A 12,918-nucleotide genomic window follows, 5' to 3' on the forward strand; every position below is an offset into this window, starting at 1 on the left:
GTTCCCTGCAGAAGATGGTGCGGGAACACCTGAGCCCCCAGCAGGCCAACCCAGGGGTCACTGAAACCAACACAGGTACACACACGGATAAGAATTCAGTCAAAAAGAATGAGGAAGCTTAGATGCATTCATGCAAGAGACACACATGTGGTTAGACTTTATATAACCACATGAATAATACAATACACAGTACAGTACAATGGGAAAAAAACATAGTGTTTTAAAGTATAAAACAAACACACACTTGAGCATGAATTTAAAACTGTGAACACAAAATAACAGTAATTCACTGAGTCTGTCCCGCTATGCCCATTTCTCCAAGAATCTCGTTCTGTATATTTCAATTATTTAACCACTTTTTTCTTGAGTTCTGTGCATCTGAGTCACCATCAGAGCATCAAAGCCAGACATCACCTTCCTTTTGAGTTGAACTTACTCCACAGGGCTGCAGGTATTATATTAGATATGTATTATAAACAATATCTGGAAGGGTGGTGAGCGTATTTTCCCGTTCTACACATGTGTCACAGCGTCGCTTGGCTCCAGTCCATGCAAAGTCCGTATCAATAGTGTTGTATCAATGACCCCAGCTGTGTTCTCAGTAGCAGCAGTTGTGAGGGGAGATCCACTCTACAGATAGTCTGGTTTCACAGGGAATGTTCTTCATCGCTGGTTCCCTGCCCGTATTGTCTCCAGGTCTTTCCCAGGGGTAAAGCTAACAGATGGTCACCTTGTGCTATTTTGCTGTGGGGTTTTGAAAGGCTAGGCGAAGTTTGACAACTCGCCTTCCTTCGCCTGTCAGCAAGGAGAAGTGAAGAAGAGTTTCTCAGGTTAAAGTGTCATTGAAAATAAGTTTACTGCACAATTCATTGAGAGCCCCCCCCCCCCCCCCCCTCACTCGCTTTTGTATCCGAGCTTTGCTTCAGCAGGTTTATAGAAGTAAGGCAGTACATAATTCCAGTTGCTACCTCTCAGACAAAGGGTAATGGCTGTAAGATGCAATCAGTGCTTTAAATGGGCCTCTAATGACTATATTGGGAAACAGACATTTACCCTCCACTAGGAGCAGTTCTAGCCAGTGAGACCAAAGACTGTCTGCCCAGTGAGGCCTTGGTCTTTTTAATATTGTTCATGTCTCACTAATAGAATAAGTTTAACTGACTGTATTGAAACTGTTAGAAATCTATTAGGAAAACACTCATATTAAATGTAGAATTAGTGAGATGAGCTTTGTCTTGTGAAAATAGGGCAGGAACCTTTCTGTTATAGCTTATTTATACTCAAACTTATTACAAATATGTCTCATAAATATTCTATTATGTACTCAGATAGCTAATTTTGAGGTACTGTTTAATGGTACCTAATTGTGGTAGCTTCTGACTGTCAGCCTCTCTCTTCTCTCGTAGTGACCAGTGAGCTGGTAATGCTGAGTCTGGACTTGGTGAAGACTCGCCTGTCTGTCATGAGCATGGAAATGAGGAAGAACTTCATCCAGGTTATCCTCACGTCGCTGATAGAGAAGTCACCCGACTCCAAAATTCTCCGCGCCGTCGTCAAGATCGTGGAGGAGTGGGTGAAAAACAATTCTCCTATGGCTGCCAATCAGGTGAGGATTTTTTTTCTCTCTCTCTAAGAAGGTACTTCAGAAGATGTACAGATACAAGTGTGCGATTTAGCAGATTGCCGCTTTATTTCTTTTGATACTACCAGGTGCAAATCTCAACCACATCAGCAAATTGCATTACAAGTAAAGTACAAAAGGTATAAACAGAAAAACCTCAAAAAAACAAAAACCTTTTGGACAAACAACAAGCGAAGCACATTTCTAAACTCCCACTGAGGTTAACATAATTCTCACAGAGGTGTCTTTGCTCTTTATTTTCCTTTTAAGCTGCAGTAGGAGAATGAGGCCGTTAAGGGCTGAGCCGCACAGAGAGAGATGCATTTTCTCCTCTCTTCCCTCCTGTCACCTTCACCCTGTGCGTGTGTGTGTGTGTGTGTGTGTCTCCTTCCTGACTAAAAACTCCCTCCCTCCCTCCCTCCTTCCACAGATGCCCAACCTACGCGAGAAGTCCATCTTGTTGGTGAAGATGATGACCTACATAGAGAAGCGTTTCCCCGATGAACTTGAGTTAAACGGCCAGTTCCTGGACCTCGTTAATTACGTCTACAGGTAATTACCGCCATTCATCACATGGCCAAATGGCCGTGCCACCGACGTCATGCCGCCCTTGCATCCATCTTAACGGTGGGATGGAGGGTGTCGGGGGGGAGGTGAAGGTCGGGGGCGGGGGGGAAAGACATGGGCGGTTGGGTCAAGGAGCAACGGAAAATGGTGATTAGGGGGGAGTTTAAAGCATGAGCAGTGTACCATGCTTTTTTTTATATCCTTTTTTTTTTTAAAGATGAAAGGCAGATCATTGAGATGGTTAGAGTCAGCTGGTTATACATGGATTCAGAAGAATAAATTAATAGAAATGGATGCATGATAGGAAAAGAAAAGGTGGAGGGATGTGGGAATTTATTGAAGGGGTCAGAGAGACGGCAGGCAGCGATGGAGACCGATAATGTGCCAGGGTCTTTTCACAGGGTTACAGTGGTGTCAGGACTCAGCCAGCTCATGACAGGACACCCAGCAGGTAAAGGCCAGAGGGGAGAGACGAGCCCTACTGCCTGCAATTCATCAAACCACGGCTGTCTTTGTCTTTCTGTCTCACCCACACACACACAGGCACACATTTAATCAGCCAAATGTACCCTGTATCCCAAAAGATTTAAAAATGTAGTAAAGTAGTAAAGCTTTGATGGACAGCAAGTAATGATGATGGCGTGATAAAGCAGCTGCACTAGAACAATGTGTGATTAAGAAAATGGCTCAAATAGAGGTAATATGCAGCTGCGGTGTACTCGCCTCTGTGGTTCCTTTTTTATCCCACCTTCCCTCTCTCCTGTCATGTTAATCACACCCATGAGGCCCATTCAGTGCAGCAGGATGATGTCGAAATGATGGTGTTTGTTATTAAAGTGTTTAATGTGTGACTGTCAGTGTTTTACTTATCCCGGCCGTGTTTTGCATCGAAGACACCTGATGTTCAGTGTGAACTTCCTACTTCTCACACGTTGGTGATCCTCAGTTTTGGCTTGCGTCAGCATCTTGCGTTTGTATATATGAATGAGATTAGTTTACGTGAGTCCATTTTTGCCAATTCTGATAGAATTTAGTAAGATATAGATTTCCTTTCTTCCTAACAATTATAATTGACGGCATACACCAACATTTTTCTCCACATTTACTCATGCTGAAGAACTTTCACACCAATAATGTGTATGTGTGTGCGTGTGGCGGTGGCTGTCTGTGTGCTATGTGTGTTAGGTGTATGAAACTCTGTGATTGATGGGTGCATCTCTAGTTACAATGTGTTGTGCTGCAACATGAGTGCTGGCATATATTTGTGAATATTTGCATATATCACAACCTGTCTTGACCTGTCACTCAGCTCTAAGTTAGATAGGGTTTGTCTATCCGCTCTCTTCTTTATAAAAGTTTCATGATGAAATGAAGCTTTGAGGCAGAGAATTTCTATCAAGGTTTTGTAACGCTCAAATTCCTTTAGGAGCTCAAATGATTGACGTTAACGCCTACACGCTTAGATGACCTGCTTTTACATGCTTAACTTCCAAAATGACCATAGAGTTGAATCAGCACCTCTCTGATGTACTTTATGTATAGCATATACTATAGCATACTTTACATATGACACATAGCATCAAAAATGTAGGACTTACAGCTTGAATTTTACTGACTAAGCTTTGATAGCATTAGATTGTAAGGGTGCTCCTTACTTTTCTTTTTTTTTTGTACTTGTCTCCCTGCACTTTTTTGGCTCTCTGCATCACTGTCTGGACTACTTTCAGTTACAGCGAATGTTCAGAAGTGCAATAAATGTTTAATGATAAACAAAATGCCTGTGTTCTACTTTTGATGAATTGTGGAAGAGTCAGCATGCGAGCCCCTGTCAAGTAAATGTTTTTTGTCCATCACATTATTCAGGGATGAGAGCCTTTCAGGAAGTGACATCACATCAAAGTTGGAGCCAGCTTTTCTCTCGGGGCTTCGCTGCACTCAGCCGTTGATCAGAGCCAAGTTCTTTGAGGTGTTTGACGGCTCCATGAAGCGGCGGGTCTATGAGAGGCTCCTCTACATCTGCTGCTCTCAGAACTGGGAGGCCATGGGCAGCCACTTCTGGATCAAACAGTGCATAGAGGTAAACACAGCGCTGTCTCTGATCATTCAGTAAGCCTTTTAAGCCAGATTCAAAAAAGAGTCTCTTTTTTTTTTCTCAATTAAAAAAGAAAAAAAAAAAAATCTCAATGAACCTCATTTCTGCTACTTGTCACTTGTTCCAGTCACTGATCTTCTGTTTTGCGCCTGTTTTTGTTTGCGTGCACGTGGACACGCTCGTTAGCTGCTGCTGGCAGTGTGCGAGCGAAACACCATCATCGGCACCAGCTGCCAGGGATCCATGCTGCCGTCTATCACTAACGTCATCAACCTGGCCGACAGCCACGACCGTGCCGCCTTCGCCATGGCAACGCATGTCAAGCAGGAGCCGCGGGAGAGGGAGAACAGTGAGACCAAGGAGGAGGTGAGACGCAAATACACACACGGCAATCAGTCAAGAGACATGCTCTCTCTCATAAATGAGGACATTATCCCATTAGGTGTGTGTTACATGCGGTGGAGTTGAAAAGATTAAAGTCTCCCTTCTTGGCTTACGTACTTGGTCTGCCTTTTTAAAACGAGCCTCTGTTCTCATCCTGCACCCATTACCTCAAAGCTCTTGACGGTTAATGTCATTCACATAAAACTCCCTTTCAAAAACAGCATTGTGTCCACTGTGAACGCTAAATGTCAAAGCTCTCCTGAAAGACTACCGTTTTCCTCTGTTCTCATCCATCTCTGGCAGGATGTGGAGATAGACATCGAGCTAGCACCGGGTGACCAGACGGCCATCCCCAAGACCAAGGATCAGGCCGAGAGAGACGCAGGCAACCAACTGCACATGCTCACAAACCGCCACGACAAGTTCCTCGACTCGCTGCGGGAGGTCAAGGTAAGGTTGGGATTTTGATAAAACTTGGGAGGACGATAAGGGATTCATTCTAGCTCAGGGACATCAATCGAATACAATGAACCAACCCAGCGGGAAAGGAAACTGGAAAGCAGGAAAGGATTTAAAACCTTGCTGAGTCAGCCGCTGTCATTTCTCTCTGCTCTATATTAGACGGGGGCACTCCTGAACGCCCTGGTCCAGCTCTGTCACATCTCCACACCGCTGGCTGAGAGGACCTGGGTTCAGCTTTTCCCTCGTCTCTGGAAGATCCTTTCTGACAGGCAGCAACATGTGAGTATTATATAGTGGCCTCACTCATCTGTTTCTGACTCTTTTCACCAATAGCTTTTATTAGTCATTGATGTGTACTCATTAAAACACTGGATCAGCGTAGTAATGCACCACTTTTCAAACTGGAAATGACGGCCCAGGTCATAGGTACAGTGAACATCATGAAACTATACTAATGAATTATACATGTGTGTTTTTATTCACTAAACACTACTATACTGTTTTCAGATGTAAGCCATCAGTAGGCTTCTTGGGTTCATTTGGCGGTGTGTGATGATTTGGTACCGTGAACGATAACACCGATGCTAATGCTAGCTTGCTAATCATCTTTTCAGTATTTGCACACTGCACAAATAAGTGCAGAGTATACTACACAGAAGTGTGTGATTTGAGACACTCCTTATGTCTGGAATGGAAAAGGAGAACGAGGTATTTTAGTGGTTGAATTGCTCGGAGTCCAGTTAAAATAGTTCCGATTTTAGAGTCTTGCTTATTATTAACATACCGTTCTTATCATGGTATTATTAGTAGTAAATATAGGAAAAGTACACCGGAGATTGCTCTCCTTCAACTCAGTGTGGAAATATGATTTGAAATAAGATTTTGCATGTCAGGTATTGCTAAAATACTTGACCTCTACCTGACACAGCTCGACTTCTGTCTATTCCTTCCCACTACTACTTAAGGAAAAAAAAGAAAAGAAAAGTCCATTGTGCCCAAATCCTAAATGACAGTCCAACCACAGTCAGAATATTTATTTTATTTTCTGCATCTTATCAGTTAGGTGAAGCAAGCAGACTGTAACCCTGACCCCGGCCGTCCAATTTCTGTCTGAAAACGTGCTATTACACTTAATTCATTCCTGCTAAAAATGGAAACGAGAGAGCCCGAGACAGGAAAGCTGTAACGAGTTTAACGAACCAGATGATTATGGGGTATTTTTGAGACTCGTTGAAAGGCCTTGATTTCAAGTGATTGATCTCTTAAACATCTGAGCGATGCAGTCAATAGCTTTTTCAAAATGATGATATTTTCTTCCTTTGACAGGCATGAAGTCACACATACTGTATGTCACATGTGTTTATTCTGACGCCTGTCTCAGCTCTACATTTCATGCCACCATCATGCCCCATCAATTTATGGTGAATAGAGTGATTACTGCTGCTCAGGCTTTATATCACTGAGCTGACTTTTACACAGGAACGATAGAAAATGCATCTTCTTAGGAAGGGATTTGATGACATATTGACTTTTTACACCACCAGCCTAATTAAAGTGACCATCAAGACATTAATTATTCCATGCTGTCAATGGGAAGTGAAAATTATATTCATTACCAATATATCATTTATTACTGAGTGTGTGTCAGTCATGATTATCGGAGCACTAACCCCACAGTCACGCTCTGAGACGGTTCTGTCCAATCCCTGAAGCTCTCATTCCTTACAGCAGAACTGTAGCAGCTAGAACACTAATGACACATTTTTCACATTTTTTGCTTTATCTTCAATAAAAGTGATAAAGAGGTTGCATTGATTGAAATCTAATGAGTATATGACTGGTGAAAATGGTGGAATAAGTGACTTGTTGATCATGTTTCTTGTAGTCTGAATACAAAAAAGGAGTGTATACAGTTTGTCATCTCTCCTTTCCCAGTCCTCCTACCTGTCCCCTCTTCTCCTCTCCTTTCCTGTTTCACTGCCCTCTTTTACTGGAAAGAGGCGTCATGTTGCTTCCTATACATGCAACAGAACGCCTTTATCAATATGCTATATCAGTGCACTGCTGTTAAAGTGAGACCGAGTTGTTGATGATCTCCCCTCTCCTCCCTCTCAAGGCTCTGTCAGGAGAAATGAGTCCCTTCCTGTGCAGTGGCAGCCACCAGGCCCAGAGGGACTGCCAGCCCAGTGCCCTAAACTGCTTTGTGGAGGCCATGTCCCAGTGCGTGCCTCCTATCCCCATCCGCCCCTGCGTGCTGAAGTACTTGGGCAAGACGCACAACCTCTGGCTGCGCTCCACACTCATGCTGGAGCAGCAGGCCTTTGAAAAGGGCCTTAGCCTGCACAGCAAACCCAAGCAGAGCACTGAGTTCTATGAACAGGAGAGCATCACTCCACCTCAACAGGTAATATTTTCATTTAATGGTAGTGGATGATCTCATGTTTTAAATTTGGAAAATTGACCTCTTCGTTGAACTAGACTCATCAGCAAAGCTGATCTCAATGAATTTACTGTTTGATCATCTTCCATTTTTCTCTACAGGAGATTTTGGACTCCCTAGCGGAGCTCTACTCTCTGCTTCAAGAGGAGGACATGTGGGCAGGCCTGTGGCAGAAGAGGTGCAAGTTTCCTGAGACCGCCACAGCCATCGCCTACGAGCAGCATGGCTTCTTTGAACAGGTGAGAAAACATTTAAATGGCAACCACGAACCACTTTCAAATGTATGCATATCACTAATTTGGCATTTAATTAGGTTCACCTCGTTAAATCATATGCAGTATACCTACGGCAGATAAATCTTACCTTTCTGAATCTGTTAATTCAACTTTTTGAAGGCTGAAGTTTCTGGTGCTGTTAATTGCATTACTAAAAGATGCGTCTACTATTTTGTCTACCCTATTCATATCAGTTATGGCAGACTAGATTTTGCTGGTAGTTCAATTTCTTAGCCTTAAACAGTTCGTCGTACTAACACTATGTCTGTTCAGGCCCAGGAAAGCTACGAGAAGGCAATGGAGAAGGCAAGAAAAGAGCATGAGAGGAGCAACGTCTCCCCTGCCATCTTCCCTGAGTACCAGCTGTGGGAAGACCACTGGATACGGTAAGATTTCTCTGTAGAGGAAAGGTGTCGTTATCTCGGTCAGTGAAATGAAATGAGTTTCCCCTGTTGTATTTCTGCCTGTTAAAAAAAAAAAAATTTTTTTTTCTATTAGACTCCAATATTTAGTATATTTTACCTCTTGTGTTTTGTAGGTAACATGCAAATCATTCATAATATAAAATGAAGATTCACAAACTGTATGTATGAGACAAGAGAACCACAAGTGCCGTCTGCAAATGTGAAAAAAGGCAAAATGACAAACAGTGAATTTGTAGCTCAGCAAACTTCCCACAGTGGCACCTCCAGATGATGCACTGTGAGCCGGGCTAGCAGAAAGGACATTTTATCACTGAAACATTGTTGGGCACAGCTGTAGCACACGTAAAAGCATAAATTGTTAAAAGTTGACTAAACTATTCATTCTTTTCTCCCTCGTCTTCTGCGTGTCCAGCTGTTCTAAGGAATTGAACCAGTGGGAACCGTTGACAGAATACGGCCAATCTAAAGGCCACTCAAACCCTTACCTGGTGCTTGAGTGTGCTTGGAGGGTTTCCAATTGGGCTGCAATGAAGGAGGCTCTGGTGCAGGTGAGGAACACACAGCCACTATTTAAAAAATGCATTGATTTTTATTACACACTCACTCCCGAAAAAGGTGCAACAACCCTAAACTGTTTGACAAGAATAATAACCACCATTTCAACGCGATCACAGACTTAGTGGAGCCTCGGGGGTTTGAACTCAATGAACCGGAGACTTCACTCCATTTTTTTTTCTTCTTCATTTTATTCCCGATTTCCGGTACAGTGCTGTAAATTCAGCCCAGGCCTCATGTCGGTGTGAAGTAGAGTAACTTGATACTGGGACCATCCGGCCCCTCCGCAACCCCTTCACCCCACTCCCCCCCCTCCTGAGGAGAATGAGAGAGCCAACCATAAAGCTGTGGAAATGCACTTCAGCTGTTTGCTCTGTTAATTTATTGGCCTCATGTTTCCTAAAACAAAGTGTGGACGGGTGGCGAGCGCGTGATAGTACCTGACATATAACAAATACTCCTGCTTTGCTCTTTCAAGGAGACTTGGAACCAATCCATTGAGCCGCTCTGTCCTAAGGTGACACCTAATTAAATTGTCTGGATGGCAGCACCAACTCCCTTCCTCCTTGTTTCATTCCTTCCTTCCTCTCTATTGTACCCATTTCTCTTTTTCTTTTGTCTCTCGCTTCTCCAACTTCACTTCTTTTACTTGGTCTTCTTTTTTGTTATTATCGCCCTCGCTTCCTCCGCTGCATCTCTTCATCCCTTGCTCTGCGGCTCTGGTTTTAGCAGCTAATATTTACGACAGCTGTGCGCGTGAATAATTACCCCGGCATCTGCTGCAGGGTGATTTGTTTTATGGTGGAGGAGAGGAGCAAGGCTTTTCCGTTTGCCTGCCCGCCCACCGCTCACCAGCTCAGAGGCAGAAGTCCAAATGTCCCCGCTTTCAATTAAAGCTGGCTCTTGATAAGGCCAAGGGCGGCCCTGTCGCTGGGATATTCATGAAGCGTCACACCTGATAAATGCCCTTTGACCGATCACTGTAATTTCCTCCCAACATCAGAAAAGACCACACAAACACACACACCTAAGCTTTCCCACTCTTTCCCACTCTTTTCACTCTTTCTCGTTTTTGGTCTTTTCATTTTTTTCTCTCGCTCGCTCGCAAACGCGACAACAAAGCAAAGGTTTGACGTAGCTGGCTCCCCGGGGGCCATTGTTTGTTTATTGCTAATGCACTCAGGGTTTTAATCAATAGCGGGGCCTTTTCGTCCCCCCCCCCCCACCTCCGTGTCAGGCTCGTCAGGTTGATTAGTCATTAGTACAAAAGTCCTGCTGAAGCCATTCAGAAAATGAATTGGAAGCAGTGTTGTTGTGTGTTTGTTCATGTGCTAAATTATGCAAGAAAAGTGTCATAACCCCTCTCCCCTCAGATGTTTTCATTTAATTAAATCTGCCACACTGAGTGCATGCTTTTCTGTCTTATACACACAGAAAAACAGTACGCTACAGACAGCAAGTATGTGGGCTCTTTCTATAGAGTAGGGCTGTCACTTTTGTCAAAAATCAAGTTAGAAAGAAAACCAAATGTCACTCAGTTTGTTCGAATGTATTTGAATATCTATTTTTGTTGTGACTAACAGCATCTGCCCATGTCCCAGTAATATACCTTTACAGTTGCATGACACAGCACAGCTACTGCACATGAGTCAGATCACTGCATCGAGTCTGCCAAGCTTGTAGTTAATGGTAACCTATGAATTGTGTGCAAAATTAAGTAAAATGCCAAAGCCTGGAAAGCCACTCTTTTATTTTTGTGCATGCATCAGTGTTCTGTTCCCGATGCTGAATTCTAACATCAGTCAATATTAACGAGGTCTTATCTCTCTGTTTACAAGGTACACTGAAGGGAAATTGAGACTTTTAAACATAAAAGTGTTCAGTAATATTTCCTTAAACAAGATGTTCATTGAGGAGATTAACTGCTTTCTCAGCGCTGCCTTTCATCCCGTGTGCTCACCAGGACTGATTTTTGCTGGAAAACTGGTTCATGACATGAAAGAGCAAAATGAATCTATTCCTCTAGTGCAAACACAAGTACAGCTTTGATTTTTCTGGGCGCAGCAGATGGTAGAACAAGTGAAAAAAAACTAATGAAAAAAAAAAACCCCAAAACACATTACAGTACATTTATACTTTTTAAAAGAACAAAGAGGGGAAAACTAGCACAACTCCCATTTCTGACATTAGCAGTTTTCATCTGAATTATTTTGATAAAGACTAGAAAAACAAAGAAATAGCTCACACACTGCTGGGCTCCCCACGCTCACATACAATTTATTGCACAAAGGTGACGTTTGGAGCACACCTGCTCTTTATCAGAGCCTGAATAAAATACTAAGTGGACATTGGAGCCCAGCAGAGTGCAAGCTATTTCTATGTTTTTTGACTTCTGCTCATTTTCAGCCCAACACCTGCTGACTTGAGTTAGAATGTGCGTGCATACTCTTCTCCTTTTTAAAGAGCTTTCATTTTGAGGAACTCAAGCATTAAGACCTCTGCTGACTGTAATCTCATCTTTTATTGTTTATTTAATTTGATAGTGCTATATTGATCTTTCAGAAATGTTAATCATTGCCTACCCAGTATTTTTTAATAAAACAAAGCTTTAGTTATTCATCAAGTCATTAAAAAAAAAAAATCAATAACTCATTTTCTACCCACAAGCTTTTATTACTGCATTTTTGTGTTCTAAATCTGGATATTCTCTTTCTGTGTGGATCTTCAGGTGGAGCTGAGCTGTCCGAAGGAGATGGCCTGGAAGGTGAACATGCACCGCGGCTACCTGGCTATCTGCCACCCAGAGGAGCAGCAGCTCAACTTCATAGAGAGGCTGGTGGAGATGGCCTCGAGCCTGGCCATCCGAGAGTGGAGGAGGTTGCCTCACATCGTCTCCCACGTGCACACGCCGCTGCTGCAGGTCGGTATAAAAACAAAAAATGTGTATTTTTTTTCAGTTGAAATCATCCATCTAGTCTGAGTCAGGAAGCCAGGAAGAGAAGTGAAGCCAGTTTATTGTGATAAGCATTTGAAGAGATGTGTGTCAAAAGATCATCAGTAGCCCTGAGACACTGCCTGATTCCACCGTGAGAGGTTACAATAGACAGGGGCAGAGATGAAAAAAGGTGAATAAGAAAAGAAGGGAGACTAATGGAAATTGAAAAAAGGTGAAAAGCGAACAGAATGGGGGGTAGACAGAGAGACGGGGGAGGAGGGGGAAGAAAGAGAGTTAGTTTAGAATGGCTGTAATTACTTCCCTGCCATCAGATACCATTTGATTAAATACCTGCAGTAGAATCACATTTACATGATGAATGGGAGGGTCTGAATGAAGGTTAGAAACGGGCCATCAGCTGATATTAACAGATAATTGTGAAAAATATTGTATTGCCTAATTTATTTTGTTTAGGAAGATTTGATTTTGGGGAGGGGTGGCCGGGGGGGTCGGTCTTCAGCTCAGCTCTGATTCACTACATTTATCTTTTTAAAATGGGTATTTGAATTGGGGCGACGACGGTCTTTGTTATTGTGTGTGTGTGCGTGCATGCATGCGTGTCTCGTGTGCATGTGCTTGCATACATGCCGTCCAATTATTTACCACAGCCGAGGGAAAACAAACTATTTATTCCTGTAGCCGGCCGAGCAGCCTGTTGTAAATCTCCATTCCAAACTCTATATCCCACGTTCACGACTCCATGAGCCTCGGAGAATGAGAAGCCCCAGACTCCGCAAAATACTAAAAGGGTTCAAATACCATTCGAATCAAGCTATCATCAAATCTCAGCTCCCAGCGCTGACTGGCGATCAATGGATTATCACCCACACTATCGATTATGAGGGTTGGCATTAATATTGATTGATGAGTAGTTATAATGGAATGATTGATTATATGTTCACAAAGAGGCTTTTGGCCAATCAATGAGGCTTCTTTTCAGAGAATGAGAAAGAAGCCCATGCTTATCATTTCACATTTTCTCATCTCCTCGTTTTTTTTTCTTCTTTTTTTTTCTCCCTTCTTTCCTTTCCTTCTTTCTCCGTGCCACATCGGAGTCAATCAGCTATTGAATTAACGTAGGAATGATTTTTACCACTAAATT

General features: G+C 42.9%; 1 protein-coding gene across 1 annotated transcript in view; it reads left to right on the forward strand.

Moving 5' to 3' along the window:
* trrap (transformation/transcription domain-associated protein) overlaps positions 1–12,918 on the forward strand; it is a 79,768-nt gene that overhangs the window by 41,011 nt on the left and 25,839 nt on the right. Inside the window, exons 47-58 of the mRNA XM_053341282.1 lie at positions 1–75; positions 1,407–1,606; positions 2,052–2,173; positions 4,052–4,265; positions 4,467–4,646; positions 4,968–5,114; positions 5,286–5,405; positions 7,243–7,530; positions 7,668–7,805; positions 8,115–8,227; positions 8,679–8,814; positions 11,550–11,741. The exon at positions 1–75 is cut by the window's left edge and continues 75 nt beyond it. Of these exons, the coding sequence (XP_053197257.1) occupies positions 1–75; positions 1,407–1,606; positions 2,052–2,173; positions 4,052–4,265; positions 4,467–4,646; positions 4,968–5,114; positions 5,286–5,405; positions 7,243–7,530; positions 7,668–7,805; positions 8,115–8,227; positions 8,679–8,814; positions 11,550–11,741 (1,925 nt within the window). The remainder of the gene's footprint in view (positions 76–1,406; positions 1,607–2,051; positions 2,174–4,051; positions 4,266–4,466; positions 4,647–4,967; positions 5,115–5,285; positions 5,406–7,242; positions 7,531–7,667; positions 7,806–8,114; positions 8,228–8,678; positions 8,815–11,549; positions 11,742–12,918) is intronic.

The sequence above is a fragment of the Scomber japonicus genome, chromosome 20, assembly GCF_027409825.1.
Source record: "Scomber japonicus isolate fScoJap1 chromosome 20, fScoJap1.pri, whole genome shotgun sequence".
In the NCBI taxonomy this organism is placed as follows: domain Eukaryota; kingdom Metazoa; phylum Chordata; class Actinopteri; order Scombriformes; family Scombridae; genus Scomber; species Scomber japonicus.